The following is a 19,092-nucleotide window of genomic DNA, read 5'->3' as shown; positions in this document are numbered from 1 at the left end:
GCACTCAGCAGCACAACAATTTCACACAGGGATAAATCTGAGGGGGGGGGGGACGGACGACACACTGATGTTAGAGTGAAGAAATCTTAAAGAATCGGGTTTCTTTGGATAGCACATCAGGAGGAGAACGTTGTTCTGTCAAGGGGAAAGTCTATAAAACAGATTTATAATCACATTGTAGTTTTGTTGACCTTGACTGTCACTCATAAATGTTGGTCTTTATTAGCTGCCTGGTGAAGTATGCAGTCCATGCACTCTTAGCAGTACTACGGTATGTAACTGCCATACATAGAAGTTAACATGCAGAAAAGTAGTGTAATTACATGGTATATTGACAATTCAATCTGAAAGCTTTGACTGAGAAATAGTTCTAGGATGTCACTTCACACCGCTTTCAAAGTCAGGAAAACATACACCTGAGGAGAAGAGATTCAGTATAATGCTGGTTCAGAAATAATATACTGTAATATACAATAATGCTATATGGTGAGCTTAAGTTTCGATTGTTCAGGGGTACTGTATCAATATACATAAATGTACTGTAACAAAACCACCCAAGGATTTTATGTAAGCCTTTCTAGATTTTGAAGACATTGTGTAGACCAGCTATCAACTACAAACTGAATGCTGTGGAGAATTGCTTAACAAGGAGATCTGTTTCCAAAGTGGAGGGGATGAGTAGTAGGAAAGAAGGAAGTAAGGTGGGCACGCCCTGGGCTCAAAAGAGGGAGGAAGAGAAAAATGTGTCAATTGGGTTGGGCAGACATAGGGAAGTCCTAGAACAAATGGAATAAAGAAAAATCATTTCTGGATTCCAGGGTTTGTCAAGAAGCAAAAGGGAACCAGCAGTTAAACTCAATGATGGCAGTTGCATGGTTCTGGGAAGAAGAGGGACATTCTTAGGGAAAGACACACAGGACATGGCACAGTTGTAAGGAAAAAAACCTATAAGGAAAGGGAGAAGAAAATCTATATTCATAGCTAAGTTCAAAGAAATCATTACAGGAACTGGAATTCAATTACATGCCTGGGATCCTAATGAGAAATTCTGTGCTCATCATCACTGAGTCTTCTCATTCCACCCGCAGCTTAAGGAATACAGGGTATAAAACAACATAACTTGCAACCAATAATAATGTATTTAGATTAAGTTATATAGATAATGAAAGATTTAAAACTTGTTTGTGCGAACAGTGGTATGCACAAAACTAATCTTCACAATGCCTTCTAGAAGCAATAGTTTCTATAGCCTGCAAAAGATACTGAGATTGACATGATCTTGGCTCCTTAATTACATCAGAGTGGGATTTTCTACTCCTAATGCTTAAGTGCATGTCAATACCAAGACAGATTGCAATATGCATATTACTATGCCAAGAAATCACTTTAAAATTATTCAATGTAATCTGTTAATAATTGAGTAACTTCTGGTAAAGAATTATTAAAAACAACATGAATTCATCACTCTGAAAAAAGAATTAATAAAAAACAAAAGGTATATAAAGTCCCAAAATCTAAGCAACCTCACACTGAGAAATAATTGATCTTCTGTATTCTGAGATAACTATCTTAAAATCCTTGTATTTTAAAGAATACAGGATTGCTTTCTAAATCACGTTCCTTTCATCCACAATGCTTATTTTGTTTGCCTTTTGAGAACCTTTTTTTTAATCCACCCAGTTGTGGGGTTCTCCTTTCCTAGCAAAAATGATATCCTAATATTTAATGTACACATTAAAACTGCTGTGCATCAGTGTTCCAGGCAGGATTCACTAACTGGAGGTATATTTGCTACAGGGGTAGGAAAAAGCAGGAGGAGGAGAGTGCAGAAATAAGAGTTGCTATGCCAACCTACAAATGCTAATGGCATAACAAATACAAAAAGGTCACAGTAAAAAAATAAAAAAGAAAGAAAGAAAGAAAGAAAGGAAAACCCCAGATCAAAAAGTATGTATATTTTATTTAATAAACAATGCAGCTACTGTATCTAAATTCCTTCAAAACAACAAAACAATGCAGTTTAAAAAGAAAAAATTGCAGCACAGTAGCACCCTGAAAATCAGGGTATCCTTCTTTTGATATAGCTCTTAAATGCCTTATTCTTTATCATCCGTATGGTAAAGATAATGTTTAGGAAAAAGTTACATATAAATGCTGAATGGATTTGCCTGCAAGTAGATCTCCTGACGATTAGGACCAGTATTTCAACACAGAGTAACAAACAAGTATAATAAATAAAACAAGTAAAAAGTGCATTGGGACTAGTTCTACATTAATTAGATCGTGCAACAAAAGATACTTTTGTCTTTTTGAGATAGAATTCTGTAACAAACTCAAACTCATATTGTCTACCTAAAATGGTAAAATGATAAATATGAATTTTTAAGAAATCTTTTAGGAGGACCTTCAGCTGATTTTCAACTATTTAGGTCAGCTTGATTTAAAAAAAAAAAAAAAAAAACACAACCAAAAAAACCAACAACAACAAAAAAACCCAACTGTTCTGAATGTTCTTTCTATAGTGTTCTAAGGTATGTTATGGCAGATACTAGTAATGACTCCTATACTTTTAAATATAAGAGGAGATGCATGCAGTACAGTCTTTTACATCAAACTCCTGCAACAGAGACTGCTTATAACAGAATTCAAACTCACCCAAAATACAGAATGCATTTTCTTTCTTACTTGAAATATGTTTCCAATCTGGTTGAAATACCAACCATTTTAAATTACCATTTTCTTTGTCTTTCTAGTACTCCAAAGGACAGTACTAACAGCATGCCAATGACTTTTCCTGGGTCAAACTCATGTCTTCACCAGGGCAAAGGCAACAGTAGTAGGATGTAGACAGACTACCTGTGGATGTCAGAGCATCCTCAGAAAGCCCATAGGAGAAAAGAGGAGGGCTGGGCCGCAGCATACGCTGAAAGCATCGAATATATACAGTGTCCTGACATATTTATCATCAACTTTTTGAGTGGGCAACAGGCAGAATACAGAAAACACAGAAATTTTACAGTATAACCTGACTTTTCTAGCATAGAATTGAAGATCCAAGATAAAGTTTTACATAAGCTTTGGCTGAGCATTCAAAGAGAAATGAGTTGCTCAACCTTTTGAAGTTCACCCATTGCTAATTAAAGAACTGTCAAGGCTTTACTAACAATTAAAAACTTGTCTTTAAAATCCCCAAAGAGGAAAATGCAAACAGCTGTTTTAATTAGCAAAACAGCAGATACTAATTAGCTTCTGTAACAGAGTATGCTGGTCCTTTAAGGACAGGACCAGTTTCAGCCCAAGTTTGTTACCCATTTAAACTACAAGTAGAAGGACTGGAGTCTGATGCTACAGAAAAAGCTTCTAACTCCTTATGAAAGCAATATTCCCCAACTTCAAGAACATAAAAATAAGATCTTTATTTCAAGTAAGCTTTTATGCTTATTCATCTTCCAGTTTCTGACCTTTCTGGAAATGAGACGTGTACAGACATTTGGGCAGGGACTAAGGGTTATTTAAAATGTCTTGTCTTGTGATGAACCTGTGGGGATGATAATTGTGATACCTTCATGTTCTAGGCAAATGGCCTTTGTGTCTGGACAGAGTAATATGTGTATCTGCACAGCAAACCCATGGAGTTCAGGTTGCACCAAGCCTGCTGTGAAAGCATTGGTCATTTGGGCAGCTGATGTAGAGTTGCTCCAACAAAGCACATCTTTCTGTTCTCCCAGTCTGTTGGGGCCAGTTCTGAAGAACTAAGAAAAACTCAGATGAAGGAGAAGGGAGGGGGAGAGAACAGAAGCAGCTGGAATTACCACTTTGCTGCGTTCAGAGCAGAGATCCTTGGAATCGGCAGATGTGCTCTTGCAAGATAATCAATATGCATAGTGGCATTTCCAACAATCAGTTTTAAGGTTAAAAAACACAAGCCACATCCCATAAGAACTATGCTGCCTATAACTATGTCTACAGCTAGTCATTCTGGTATTAGTGGAGTCAGTTGCCATGAACACGGTATTGATAATAAACAGGATATTGCTGCAAGTAGAAGATACAACATAAATGCCGAAAGTGAAACGTAATGCAAGAGTTTAAAAGTCAATTTATTTGTACTATCTACCCAGAGTGAAAGAATAACTGAAAATATAGGTATGAAATGATGACCCCATAAATAACTACAAAGCTATTATATCAATTAATTTTGATAGCTATATATGTGTTTGAAACCACCAGGCAGCGGTCAAATCTTTCTTCCAAACACCTGGAAGACACTTGTCCTTCAGGAACTGTGTTTGGAAAATCTAGAACTGTTGTGCTGGTATTCCAACACTGTAGGACAGGACAGGTCAATAGCTGTACCTGGAGGATGACAATTGCTGTTCTTTTACCATTCTGCATGCTCTGCATATTCTACATTCAATGAAGACAGTTACCAAGGGCAGGCAGCGAGTAAACAATACCCTTCAAAGATCAATTTGGGATTCTGATTAATGAATGGAATTTTAAATAAAACCAAAAACATTTATTTGTAAACATAAGGACTACGATGATAAAACACTTTCATAAAATATAGAGATACCTATTACTGTAACCCTATACAAGCAAGACTGTTAATCTTATTTCCCTGAAATCTCAAGCAGTATCATGGGATTCAGCTAACCACAAATAAAGCTACCTAGCCAGGAATCCATATTTCCATTTGTGTTTATGCTTTTCATTACACATTTTAACATCTCAGCTCTGCCTGCTAAATGGTTTCTGAAAAATGTTTTATCTTTGCATAGTATCTCAACATCTGTTTTTCAAAACCGTGTGCGAACATCATATTCTCTTTCCCTTTGAGACGACTACTTTGAAGTGGTAAAGGAAAAAGAAATCCACGAACACTGTGCTGTGTGAGGCTCTTTAGAGTAAAATACTGACCACAGAAGGTAAGTGAAGTTAAATAAGACCTGGATATAACCTCAACTGCATGCATGGTCTATTCTTGATGCTTATTGCTTTCTCTTCAAATTAATATTCCTTTGTCTACTGATTAAACTATTAGAGAGAAATAATATTTTTTTCAGCATGATGAGAGAGTATGTCACAGAAGAACTATAGTTTCTATAATTTAAGTTGTTCTGTGTATTAAGGTATATAATGTGCATTCAGATTCAGGATTTGCTAACTATTTTTCTAGGGATAACATATACAAAGCTCAAATGTTTTCTCTGTTGCTGTGTTTTGTTTTTCCCAGTTTAAAATGCAAATGAGACATTTGGTTGAGGCACTCCTGTTTTTCCAGTGAACAGAAGATATGGCACTGTTCAAGCATTGTTCCTTTTGGGCCCCACCCTGCTCATGCAGAGGGATCAAATGGGTTCAGTGAAATAATAAAGACATTTCTGGAGGGGGATCTTCTCTGAAAATGCTTTTTAATGTCATTTTAGTTGCTATGGTGACCAGGCTTAATTAGCCTCAGGACAGACTAGGATCTTGTCCTTTACTAGAAGGAACATTTTTGTTCTCATATCACAGCAACAAGTCTGTGAGTTTTTACTTCTAAATGAAACTATATTGATTAAAGCCATTCACTTTTTTATTCCCCAAGTAGAATACTACCTGTCAAAACTCCACAATAAAGTAAAGCTGCTTAAATGGAGTCATATTATAAATCTTTTTGTTAAAAACAAATTGATTATGATGAAAATCAATCACTGCTGAAAAGCACCTATCAATTCCAAATCCACTTCAGTTCTTTAAGCTTGATCCTTAACTGCCAGAGAGGTTAAAATGAAAGAGGTACATCAAATTATATCCTTTTAAGATAGATCAGTATTTCAATTTGGAAAGAAAAAAAACATAAATACGATATAAAAATGTTGCCTGAACACCCAATAAAATATTATAAATCATCAGTACAAGGTTATAGTAAGAGATCATTGAGTTATACCTCATTAAATAAAAATGTGAATGAAGACCTAAAGCTGAGGTCCCTCCAAGTCCTATTTTTTATTCTAGGACTTCCAAATTGCACGTGTGCAAGCCTTTCCAAACTCCAAGTCAAGATATTTTTTACTTAGCTTAAGTAAATGTGTACTGCTTGTACATGTACCTCCAGTAACTACTACTTCCATATGCCAGAATCATGCCTAACTCAACAGCTTCCACATATTAAGTCTACAACTACTGCAAACTTTTCCTGCTGCGCACTCGTTTACGTTGCTCACAGAGAAAACCTATGAAAAAAAACCCCAGTGTTAACAGAAGAAATCTTACTTACGAGTACTTTGTCAGCAGATCCAAATCATTATGCATGTTGATTGGATATGTCTCACTGAGATGAAACAGCTTCTCTAAGGCCTCATAGATGAAAATGATGCATATAAGAGAAGCAAAAGCTTCTTCAGTAAACCGGGTAATGTAGCAGACTAGGGAGCTTGCATCAGTTGCAACAAGGATGATGCACAGGATTGCAGTCCACAGTCCAATGCTAGCTCTCAGAGAAAGGTACGACAACCCATACTCTCTAAAAAAAAGTAAAAAATTAAACACAGTTTATCTTTTGTCCAGCCACAGTAAATGGAGAAGAGGTAGCTCCAAAAGTTCCTTTGCCTAGGGATATGCAATTCCAGGGACAGTCTGAATCAGAAATTATTTACCTATTGTGAACTGAAGATACTGTTAAAGTCACCTCTTGACCTGAGCTCTCCTCCTAATTAACAGGACACAAAGAGCTCTATCTCTACTAAAGTGAGCAAGCAGCTTTGAAAGTAGTCACACACGTGAAGCCTATAAGGTCCACCCACTTTTCATCCCGCATCCTGCCTTGTGAACAGCCAACACCTGCCAATTTCTTCTTAAGCTGCAAGAGTAGTTATAGTAACAACTTTCATCAAAATCCTTTATGCTTATTGCATATGATAATAGAGCTCTAAATATGTTGGGTGACATTATGAAAGGTCTACCTGAAGGTGAAAAAAGAGCTTTTGAGGTGCTAAGCGGGGTCTCCTACTCTATGTTGTTCAGGAGGTTCAGGAGATTTTGATGCAGAAGTCCCCATCGCAGCAATAAGGCAGAAAAGCAGAGAGGATCACAGAGAAGCATGATGGTTGTCAAGATGCAGGCATAATTTTTACCCACACTGTGGCAGAGGTATGTCATGTATAGCACATTAACATAAATCTCAGGATATGCTGTTCTGGCATGACGCTTCACCCCTTCTCTGTTCGGGTGAAGGAAGGGCAGGGTCTGTGTCAGTGACTACTGAAAGATGGCACCACTGCCACTGCACTTCCTGGGTGAGAGGTAACACCTTTTGTATGAGTTAGGCATGAGATAAACCACAGATTTAAATGTATTGTTTCAGAGTAGAAAATGATACAATTAAAAAAAACAAAAAAAACTAACATCCTGAAGCTTGCATTCCCTCCAAAACAGGGTGGGGTTTTTTTTAAAACAAACAAAAAGCAACAATAAAAAACCCCATCAACCTTTCTGCATTACCACTAGTTCACTTGTCTCAGTCACTGCATAATTTTCAGACTCTGAAAGCCTAAGCACTCCAAAACAAACTGTTGATCTTATTCTGCAGATGTTGGAACTTTGGGATTCAGTGTCTCTACTTTTACCTAACAACATCTGAGGGATCATACGTATCATCATCTTCACTTACTTGCAAAATTTGAATAAGATCTTCTCAAACACTAAAACTGGTCCTGTGCTGCCAAGTATAGTGAGAGGCTGTCCACCAAAGAGAGAATAGGCAATTCCAGTCATGGATGCTCCAAATAGCGATTCTATTGCACTCTGAATATGATACAGAGAGAAGCGTCCATAAATTTTCAAACAGGTTCTTTTTGCAATGTCTTAGTCTGTAGTCTTCTAAACATTGAAACACCAATATTTAAAAGGTGATTTATGCAACAGTAAGAAAATACTAACCACAAACCAAAGTTTGTTTTAAAAGTTCAGATTTAACACATACTATACGACCTTCAGTTGCTTCTCCCAGCAGACCACCAAATGTGATGACAGGAGACATGCAAGCACAGTAGAGAAACAAAAATGATGCCAGACACTGCAGACTAAGAGCATCCCTGAAGTCACTCCAGAAGAAGGGAGCTTTTCTTTTTATATCTAAAATCAATCCTCCAAAAAATCTAAAAAAAAAAAAAAGGAGAGATCAAATTAACGAAAAAGGCATACCAAACTTTCTTCACAGTACTGCTTCAAATATACTGCAGAGAAGCTATTGTTCCTTGATCAAATGACACATTCTTATAATTCATCCCTCCCAGAAAAAAGTTTCTGGGAACGCTGTCTTGGTAACTTCAATAAGGAAATTGTGTTTTTAAAATGAACTAATTTGCATGTTTCTTTTATAAAATCTTCATCTAATCATCCAGACCCCAAACTTCTGAACAGTTGTTAGCTCCCACACATAAAACCCTATATTTATTATGTGAAATAATTCTTTGCATTTGTTTATCAGAGAGGACTACAGTGCCCATTTGCCCACATGTCTACATATAGAGCTTCACATTCTTTATTTGAGAACCTGTTTCTAAATACACTTGATGATAGAATTGAATGTAGGCCACAATTTTCCAAGGACAAGAACTGCCATCTTTCATCATTTACACTATGCTAAATATAATCAAATATTTAGGAACAGATGCTCCCTTACAATATACCATACAGTTAAAGTAAATATCCCCACAATGCTCTTTTTCTCACAGGCACCTGAGGTATCACAAGTTGCTGGAGTAAAGAGGAAGACAAAGTGCCACCATCTCCTAAATATTAGAACGATCCTTCAAGCCATCAATTACCAGGTTCACTGGTGAGAGAACAGCTTACAGCCAGACTGGCCATCATCTCCTCTGCCTCACTGTGTACACCAACATTGGAGCTGAATCTTTAGCCTTGTGCAGGTAGGAATGATATTTAAGTATCAAGAGGCAGCAAGGTAAATGAAAAGTCTATTGCACAACTACACTGCACTAAGGCAACCACTGACAGCTGATGCACTTACACCACACCATATTAGACAAGAGAATTTAAGTATTCCTTGGGGCAAATGCTTCCCTCCAATGTGTGTATATTGCAGCCACTGTGGTAATCATAGCCTCATGTACCAGGACATTTCATGGCCTACTGACGTAAAAAAGAAATGCTAGAGCTGCACAACCCAGAAACTTCAACTACAAAATAGTTGTAAGCATTCATAATATATAGCACAAGACTATTCCCAACTTTTCCTTCATGCTGTACGAAAATAAGGAACATTAATCAAGTTTAACAGAGGTCTGACCTTTATAAATAACAGAGAAAGGAGCTTGCAATAAATACAATGTGAAAACTCAAATCCTCTTGCCCTCTCCCCCTCTCTGCAAATTAGCATGTATTGTCCTTTTCAACTATGTGGTATGCAAATCAGGAAAAATGCCTGAAAAAATCATATGCCAAGCCAGTCATTTGAGAGAGAACCAGACCATTATGATTCTTTTGGAAGTGCAGCATCACTTAGAACACTTAAGATTTTGCACATGTTTTCACTAACTTTCCAGTGCGTTGCAGTTCTGGTCCAGAGTGTCCTCCAGGTTGTTCGGCGTCCCCATGGGCTGCAGTTCCATTTGGGACTCCTGGGACCTTACGCTTCTCCTACCAGAAGGAAAAGATACTCCTCATGGGTCTTAGCAACAAAACATAATTTTAGCAGAGGAAACAGGCTTTGAGAGTTGAAAGACTAAACATATAAATTTTACTGTAAGATTCATCAACATAACCTCTTCATAAGCTGTAAAGGAGTTCTGTAACAGGAAATAGTAGAAGGAATTGTGGTCTAAGAAATTTAAAGAATAGATCACAGAAAATCTTGTATCAGAAAACATTTTAAAGAGTAGCAAGCCAGGCTGCTTTGATCAATTCTTGCAATAAGCTTAGAACAAAAGCAAACCATGTCTGTTCAGAATAATCAAAGATGCTTATGACCAATTATCCCTGAATTTAAGATCTTTAGATACAACTGTCTTTATTCAGGAGAGAACTAGTATTGAACTACATGAAATGTCATCACTATACTGTACGCTTGCAAGACAAGGGTTCTCTTAATACAAATTAACCAAAAAAGAGCATGCAAAATGTCTGTATAGTGATTCTGCTAAATGCTAAATTAGTAAGACTTAATTCTACCTAGCAAAAATTCATTGCAATGTTTAAAAGTGTCTGAATTTTACAGTGTACAAACCTGAGAGGGAACATTTTTAGGTGGTTCTATTCGAATTGTTGGGTCCCACTCTCCAGGAGGAAGAACAGTAACCTGATCAAGAAACTCATCAATTCCAGACACCAAGTCATTGCGGTCTTTTGCTTTGTAAGCAACATCATGGAACACCTGTGAAAAATGAAGAAGTGTATGTGGGAGGAAAAAGAGATGGGGAAAGGAATACTCTCATAACCTTTTTCATGATGGCACATTTTCTCTGAAATAGAACACACTTCATACAGTTGCCACCGAACAAACAATCTCAGCTTCAACTGACTAGAGTTTCTGTTACATAGTTTTCATAGAAGGTCCAGCTGCTGTGGAAAAACTTCCTTACGGGTGCTAAATGTTCTAGAGATTTTACAGTTTAAAACAGAATTAATGCCACTGGGAAGTAACTGTGTAAAATGGAATCTTCTCAGTGAAGACATCCTTGCACATGAATAGTGTTTCTCATTTTGTTATCTCCTTATGGCAGCATTATCTGGGCTGTTACAGGATCATGAAATGCTATTTGTGCATCATCAGAATGATTAGCCAATTTCATCTGGATGATTCCACATTGGAGATTCCCTATTACACCTCTCCAATCAGTACAAAATGACTAAAACCAAGCCGTTAATAAAAAATACCTCATCTGTCATCAGTGTTGCAATTGATCTTCCAATCTCATGGTATTGTTGCCCTTTACCCAGTGGTCCAAGAAGAATAAACAAAAATCTGCAAATAAAAGATAAATTAAAAAATTGTGAAGGATAGATGGTTGAAAGTAACTATACATACTACAGAAATACTTATTTAAAAATTGGACTAGAAGAACCTCTAAGACAGATATTATATATAATCTCCTTCAAGATCCTCACATGTACCTTTAAACATGAAGCTGTGGTTAGAAAAAATGTGAAAATAACTTCCAAAAATATATCATAAGCTTCACAGTCAGACTTGATAGAGACTATCAAAACCTCCTTACATAACAAACCTTATCTTACATAATAAATATATGCACTTATAATCTATGTACAGAACATTAATTTCTTTAATTCTGTTAATTCAACAGAATCAACTAGTTTATGTTAGTAGTATTACTGCAATATTGGGGAATTTAAATTACCCAAATAAAAATTATTTTTAAATTGTTCTTACTTAAGCCTCTACTCTAGGCGTGGGGCTAGTAAGGTTCTACAAAATGCAGAGGATAGGTTCAAATGAAATAACTTAAGTTCTCAGTTTTGCTAAAATGCAAAAGACAATTTTTTTTACTAACATTATTAATTTTTTTAAAATAAACATTTTTGAAGAAATTCTTAATTATCCTAATTTTTAATTATTTCATTTTCTTTCAGCCAAAACCCAAGAAATCTGTTGCTTTCCTTTTGGTGTTTTTTTTTGTGGGAAGTTGGGGGAGGTTACAAAGAAAGGCTTCAGAAGTTTTTTTGAAAGCCGGCTCAGTCCCTCAATGTTCCTTACACACATGCAAGAATTAGAAGAGACAAAAAAAGTCATATCCAAACTACAAAGTAACTACAACTTAAAGAAAATTTTATACTGTTTATCTAGCTAGGAGCAAGGATCTGAGTCTCAGCATTGCATCTCATAGCATAACACTCCTTCCTGAGTGTCACAAACAACTGGAATACACTACTGCCTTTTGTTGAAATTCTGCTTTTATAGAAACTAAAAGAGGGAATGGGAAAGAGAGACAGAATATGTGTACAAACATGCACAAATACAAAAAAATTGAGAGACTGCAATAATAGTTAAGTCAGTGAACTCAGATATGGGAGAATCCCTTTGGAGTTTTGAGCTGAATCAACACCAGCAGGAAACAATATATCTGCAGATCTATTTAAATGCTTTCTTATTTGACTACAAAGACTGTTTTAGACATTTTTAAAAAATTCCTCATAATTTGTTCTCAGAACTAAAGTATTTGATCAGAAAAAGTTTCAACTTAGAAAAAATTAATCTAATAAAAATTTATGGTTAAAAGTCACATTCACTACCACGCAAGTATCTACAAAGTAACTTTTAGAGGAACATGATAGTTACAGCATGTTCTTCATCCATTCACTATGCCTAGTGAATCAAATCACATAGTTTGTTTTTTCCCTTTACTCAATTCCATCTTAATTTTTTTTTCTTCTGGACATAATTATGCGGTATCACACAAATAGTTTCAGTTCCAGATGAAATATTCTAAGCAGCTGAATATTTCACCTTAGTATTTCATCTACAGTATTACCAGTTTGTACAGGATAAACTGTGTTGTAACCTAACCAGCTATCAATCAGTCTTCGCAGAAGTAGAAATATCTGCACACACAAATGCACGTTTCTGAATATACCCATACATCATTTAAAGGATGAGTGGAAAGATATCTCTAAGAGATGTCTTTGTTAAAGAAAGAAAACAAATTCATAACTCAATAAATGACAAAGTTGAAGGTCACATCACCCTGTCTCCACAAGGTACTCAGAAAAACATGAAGAGAAATAAATCCAACTGTACCTGGTTGGAATCGGAACTTCAGCTAGTCCCGTAAGCAGTACTGCTGGAGATAACCTAACAAAAGCAACAACCGCACGGTCCAGGAACTCTAGTTCACCAACTAAGATGTTTGATGCTTCAGCTCCAGGTGGTATCTTTTTCATGAAGTGTAGGTCAACCTGGGAAAAGTATATTAAATTAAAACCTAAAAGCTATTCAGAGGGATTTTTTTCCCCTTGATTTGTTGACAGTGGTCAGTGGACTATAATCTTATCACTGGTGACTGCACTATAATCTTAGTTATTTCAATTATACAGTTCCTACTACTTTTGTCTGTTGAATTTTTTTTTAAATAAAAATGTTTCTCAAAACCAAACAAGGGGTCCTTCATTATTTTACTATTTTTTCTCGGAAACATAGTTAAAGTACTGCCGAATTAATTTATAAAGACAACAAATCACATGCAAAATCTTGTTAAGAATATAGCATTAATTTCCTAGTAATATTTTTATCAATAATAATTAACAGAATCATTCAGTCATAACAGTAGAAGAAATGAAGACACCTTATTTTTCCATAATTAACAATTCTGGAAATCATTAATTCATAGTTCATAGCTGCTGTATTATAATCCCAATGAAAAGAAGAACAGGTTCCACTACACATAATTTTCCTTCTACTACTCTAAGTGAGATGTATTTTTGGTTTTGGATTTAATGGAAGACAGTTGCCCTTCTGCTGAAAATAACAGGAAATAAGCTATGACCATGATTGTCTCAAGAGTAAATGGAAAAAACAAAGCAGAATAAAAACTTCGGAGTTTTAAGGTAGTGATGTTGGCTTTTGCAGGGACCATAGGAAAACACAGAGAAACAGCTTCATTATGACATTGCTATACAAGCTCAAGGTATTTGCCTAGGAATCTGTTCATTTGTATTTATTTCCTCATTATCAGTCTAGATTTTACCCTGTAACAAAGATCGACATGGAGTAATAGAGTATATGATGTATGTTTGATTTCATTATGCACCAGTATTGTCTACATTTCAAAATGCATGAATTTTGTCATTTGCTTTCCTTTTATTAATCTAAACACAACAACAGCAACCAAATCCAATATAAACTGTTAAAGTGGACCATTTTAATGTCTATCTTACAGCCATCTGTCAGTACTAGTTTGCATAGTTTTGGTAATATTTAGAAAATTGTTTTCTTGCAAATGGCTCTGGCACTAAATCAGAATTCAGATATAACACAGTTGCCTGTGTAATGAAATCTTATTTCGCTGAGATCACAAAGAGATGTCTAACGCTACCCTAAGCTAATCGAGAACGATGACCAAACACCTCACAAAGTTAAACAAGCATCAAATCAACCTGGAAGGTTGGAGACCAAGTACTTTTTCAAGGTAAAGTATCAGCGAGGTAAATTCTAGTCCCCACTCAAATCACAAAATAACTATTCAGGGTTAAATACAAAACCCAAAGAGATGCACTTTGCACCTAATTTTAGTGTTGTAGGTCATTAATAGTAGAGAGAAAGGAAGTACTCTTTCAGGCACATAACAATGTGCATTCTGTACAGATTTTACCTTGTGAATGGATTTAACGTTTAATAACTGATGTCTCATGGACAACATGCTACAGTTGTCACCTTAAACATCCCACTAACATACAGATCACAGCATCAAGATTCAAATCTGAAAGAAACATTCAGTCTCCTGCCTAACAAAGTATTTCCAGATATGTTTCCTGTACTATTTATCAGCTTGAGATTCCAAAATCTTTTAGGTAGCGTCGTGGTTTAGTTCCAGCCAGACTAATCACCACACAGCTGCTCACTCACTCCCCTTCCTCAGATGGACAGGGGAGAGAAAATACGACGAAAGGCTCGTAGGTCAAGCCAAGGACATAGGGAGATCATTCACCAATTACCATCATGGGCAAAACAGATTTGACTTGGGGAAATTAGTTTAATTTATTACCAATCAAAATCAGAGAAGGATAATGAGAAATAAAACCAAATCTTAAAAAAACACCTTCCCCGCACCCCTCCCTTCTTCCCAGGCTCAACTTCACTCCCAATTTTCTCTACCTCTTCCCCCTGAGAGGCGCAGGGGGACGGAAAACGGGGGTTGCGGTCAGTTCATCACACGTTGTTTCTGCTGCTCCTTCCTCCTCACACTCTTCCCCTGCTCCAGCATGGGGTCCCTCCCATGGGAGACAGTCCTCCATGAACTTCTCCAACGTGGGTCCTTCCCACAGGCTGCAGTTCTTCACAAACTGCTCCAGCATGGGTCCTTTCCACGGGGTGCAGTCCTTCAGGAACAGACTGCTCCAGCGTGGGTCCCCCGTGGGGTCCCAAGTCCTGCCAGCAAACCTGCTCCAGCATGGGCTCCTCTCTCCACGGGTCCACAGGTCCTGCCAGGAGCCTGCTCCAGCGTGGGCTTCCCACAGGGTCACAGCCTCCTTCGGGCATCGACCTGCTCCTGCACGGGGTCCTGCATGGGCTGCAGGTGGATATCTGCTCCACCGTGGACCTCCATGGACTGCAGGTGGACAGCCTGCCTCACCATGGTCTTCACCACAGGCTGCAGGGAAATCTCTGCTCCGGCGCCTGGAGCACCTCATCCCTCTCCTTCACGGACCTTGGTGTCTGCAGAGTTGTTTCTCTCACATATTCTCACTCCTCTCTTCCCCGGCTGCCCTTTCCCAGTTTTTTCCCCCCTTCTTAAATATGTTATCACAGAGGCACTACCACTGTTGCTGATTAGCTCAGCCTTAGCCAGTGGCAGGTTCGTCTTGGAGCTGGCTGGCATTGGCTCTGTCAGACATAGGGGAAGTTTCTAGCAGCTTCTCACAGAACCCACACCTGTAGTCCCCCCCGCCACCAAAACGCTGCCACGCAAACCCAATACAGGTAGTGAATAGAGCCCCAGTTAAAAGGAAGGTACCTGGCAGAGAAGCATCAAACTGGCCAAATACACCCGAACCCCGGCTGTTGCTTCCGCTCCGTAACAAGAGCGGAGGTGGCTTGGAGTGAGTCTGGGGCAATGGCAGAAGCTGCATCCTTTGAATGATTCATCTAACCTATCCATTATACATCTCTCATGCCACGAGGTCTTTAGCTGGAGACTCCGCATGTGCATCTTAACCTGCACCCTAACCTGAGCCATATTCATGACCAGGCACTAAACAGTCCCAGTAAGCTCCAATTAAACACAAAACTAAGTAACTAATGTGGAGGCCATTCCCCTCCAGGACAACTCAAGGACTGAAAGGAGTGGTGCGGTCCTCCCCCAGAACCAAACATAAATTGACATGAAGACAAACAGAAAATAGCTAACGTCACTTCTTAGGAAAGCCGTGACACATACTAATCAAATTTATTTATAAGCAGAGACAACCGGTATTGAAAAACAAGTCAATTATTTCACATGGTATTTGAAAGACCAAACTCTGTCAGTATGGGACTGGGGTTTGAGCGTAGGAACATTCCCATGAGAAGGGACGAGGGTGCAGCCTCTTTATGCGTTTCGTATTTCAGGACAAGTAGGGTTCCCTTCAGCCTCTGGCGTAAGAAGCACAGACCAGCCAGATGCAGTTGTTAAACTGCCATCCCCATTCTGCTCAGACACAGGATAAAGTGGTGCTGTGACAGATCACCTCCATATCACCCCCAGAATACAAAGTCCTCGTGGTGTCCCCAGAGGAAGAGGAGTGACACATTTACAAGTACAAACATCAGAAACTATGTCTCCCTCTCTGTACTACTGAAGTAACATTCAAGACAGCTTTTAGTGCCATGTCTCACACTATTCATAAAGAGATAATAATACAATCAACACAGTCTCAGTACTGTATTCAGATTAAGTCAGCGTTTTGAATCAACTTCAAAACTTGGAATATTAGAAATAGCCCAAGGGAGGTGGATTAGCAAGGAGAGAATATGTGAGGTAGCCAAAGGTGCTTTTTTGTAGAAGATAAATGAAATTAATATGTGGAACAAAATTAGAGCAAGAAATCACAATACTCAAGAGAAAATTAGTGTACTGCTCTACTTTCTTCTCAATCTGTGCATATAATTCAAATTATAACCGTTGGGAGTTATTGCAATAGCGCATTTCAAGGGGAAGTTGTACTTTACTTATGCATCTTCAAAAGGATAAATTGATCTATTTAAAGGCAGTCAAAAAGCTACTTAGTTTACAATCCTTTACTGTTATTTCATTCCTGCAAACAAAAGTTGTTCCTTTCATGCTCCTGACATCCTTGATGGTATCTAACACTGCTGAGGCTAGCCAAAAGATGGCATGTTGATCTCTTCTCAGGCCAGTTTAAATAGGAAGAGCTCTTTTGATCAGCAAAGCTGCAGCACTACAAAAATAGTGAGTGAAGGATCAAATGATGCAGCCTCCATTCCTGTTTAATACAAACGTCATGCAGCTAGAAAATGGACTGGGATTTTGATCCTACAACACTCAAAGCAATTGGGAAAACATGCAAGAAAAGCACCACTGAAAGTCATGTCATTTCCTTTGGGTTGTTATGAGCTTCACTTCTGCACAGCTTAATTTTTAATAGACAGCTTTATTTATATTTGATATCCTTTACAAAATTTTACATCTTGGTATTAGAACACTTGCCAAAACAATTAGTTTTAGTTAACACTTTTAATATAAATATCAGGAAACCAAAATCATACTTGACTTTTAAAGCATTACAATCTTAGTTTTAAATATTTTTAATGTATCAGCATTACATTTTTAACAACTTGTCACTGTTTATAGATCTCCTTGCTACCTCTGTAGAAATGTAGTCCATAATACAAACCCAACCAGCTTCCTTTCTTCTCACTGTCTTTGACAAAAAGATCTGTTTCCCATCTTTATTGCAGTCATATACCATTCCTAGTCTGGCATGCTCAGTCAAGAATTCAAATGGTGCAAATAGCTACTGCTGTTAGGAAATAGTCTGGCACCAGATGGAGCAATGACATAACTCTACTTTTAGCTCAGTTGCACTAACATTAAGATTCAACAGACCCAAAGTGCTGTTCTTCAGAATTTTGGTTTAAATCACCTTTCTTCACTTACTCAACCTTTGTTGTATTGATGTGTCAGCTGAAGTCATCTATCCCTGTCAGGTCTGTCATCTTACTCTAATGTGACAGTTTCAGGTACATACAGACTTCTTAAATAAATTAGGATTCTCCTTTACATTAAAGCTGAGAAGCTGTTTGCTTTTCCTTGCTATCTAACACTGAACTGTCATTGCAATCTCCACTACTGAACAGTTAACATCTTTTGTGAAGCGTACTGAAATATCTTGGCTTGCCAGAAGAATTAAGTTTTAGGTTTACAGAAACACATTCTGTTTGAGACATCTGGAATCCACGAGTTCAGGTTATAAAAAGCATAGTTTGCATTCATGCATCACTTCTACAAAAAGTAAAAGTCTGAGAGGTAAATCTGAATTGTAAGAATTCTGAATTACTTTCCTACTTAGATAATTTTCTGTTAATTTGTAAAAAGTCCCCTTACAAATATACACCTATGATATTGTCATGAATAAATTTATCTCTGTTCCTAAACTGTGATTTCCTGTTACCGGTAATTTATCAAGAAAATGAAAAATTATTTTTTGTTATATATGAACTGTGTTGCAGTGCACACAAAACTTTAATGCTGAAGTAAAATTTGTACTTCGCAGCTTCTCTTGATTCACATGGATTCATTTTATTTAATTTAAAGGATCTATTTGGTAGTCAGGAAGCTCTCTTCACTGTCAGTGAACACTTACCTTGCTAAAGTCAACAGTGCTGTTTTCTCTGCTCACGTCATTTTTGTTTTCAATACAGGCTGGAGCAGACTGTGGGGAAACAATCTGACCTGCTAAAAAAAGTACCGTTATTACAGAATACTAACCATTACTTCTATAAATAAAGCAACATCTAATGAAATAGTTGTTAAAGAACTACATAACACTTCATATCATATGTATATGAAGCATCTAAACATGGCATTTTAATTAAAGACTTATTTAGAGTAACACATTCTAAAAAGACAGAACATTTATCAGGTGCAGTTAGGAATGGAAGAACGTAATTTAGAAAATGTAAAAGATATTCTTGAGTATTGGAAGACAAACTTCCTATGCCAATTAAAGCTTACAATTTTTAAGATACTACATTTGAGGGAAGTCCTGCATTCATATAGTTTTTGTAAGTAATCTGAGGAGCCGCCAATTTTGGGCAATCTCTGTCTACAAGAATACTCCTCATTGAATAAAACAGGATTACTAATTATCATAAATTTACTCATGTGTACGAGAATGTCCTGATTATAACAACAA

The 19,092-nt window shown here is 37.2% G+C and overlaps 1 protein-coding gene across 2 annotated transcripts in view; it reads right to left on the bottom strand.

Annotated features, from left to right (window-relative positions):
• The window catches only part of SLC4A10 (solute carrier family 4 member 10), a 57,696-nt gene that overhangs the window by 27,511 nt on the left and 11,093 nt on the right, over nt 1-19,092 (bottom strand). The window contains exons 2-9 of one of the 2 annotated variants that reach the window (XM_059820298.1): nt 18,541-18,632; nt 12,761-12,918; nt 10,882-10,969; nt 10,232-10,378; nt 9,545-9,645; nt 7,967-8,141; nt 7,655-7,788; nt 6,263-6,508 (exon numbers count right to left, since the gene is read on the bottom strand). In XM_059820298.1, the coding sequence (XP_059676281.1) occupies nt 6,263-6,508; nt 7,655-7,788; nt 7,967-8,141; nt 9,545-9,645; nt 10,232-10,378; nt 10,882-10,969; nt 12,761-12,918; nt 18,541-18,632 (1,141 nt within the window). The remainder of the gene's footprint in view (nt 1-6,262; nt 6,509-7,654; nt 7,789-7,966; nt 8,142-9,544; nt 9,646-10,231; nt 10,379-10,881; nt 10,970-12,760; nt 12,919-18,540; nt 18,633-19,092) is intronic. The other variant, XM_059820299.1, reaches the window with a different exon arrangement.

This window comes from Gavia stellata, chromosome 8, assembly GCF_030936135.1.
Source record: "Gavia stellata isolate bGavSte3 chromosome 8, bGavSte3.hap2, whole genome shotgun sequence".
In the NCBI taxonomy this organism is placed as follows: domain Eukaryota; kingdom Metazoa; phylum Chordata; class Aves; order Gaviiformes; family Gaviidae; genus Gavia; species Gavia stellata.
Note: the sequence above shows the minus strand (reverse complement) of the source record. Positions and strands in the feature narration are given on the sequence as shown.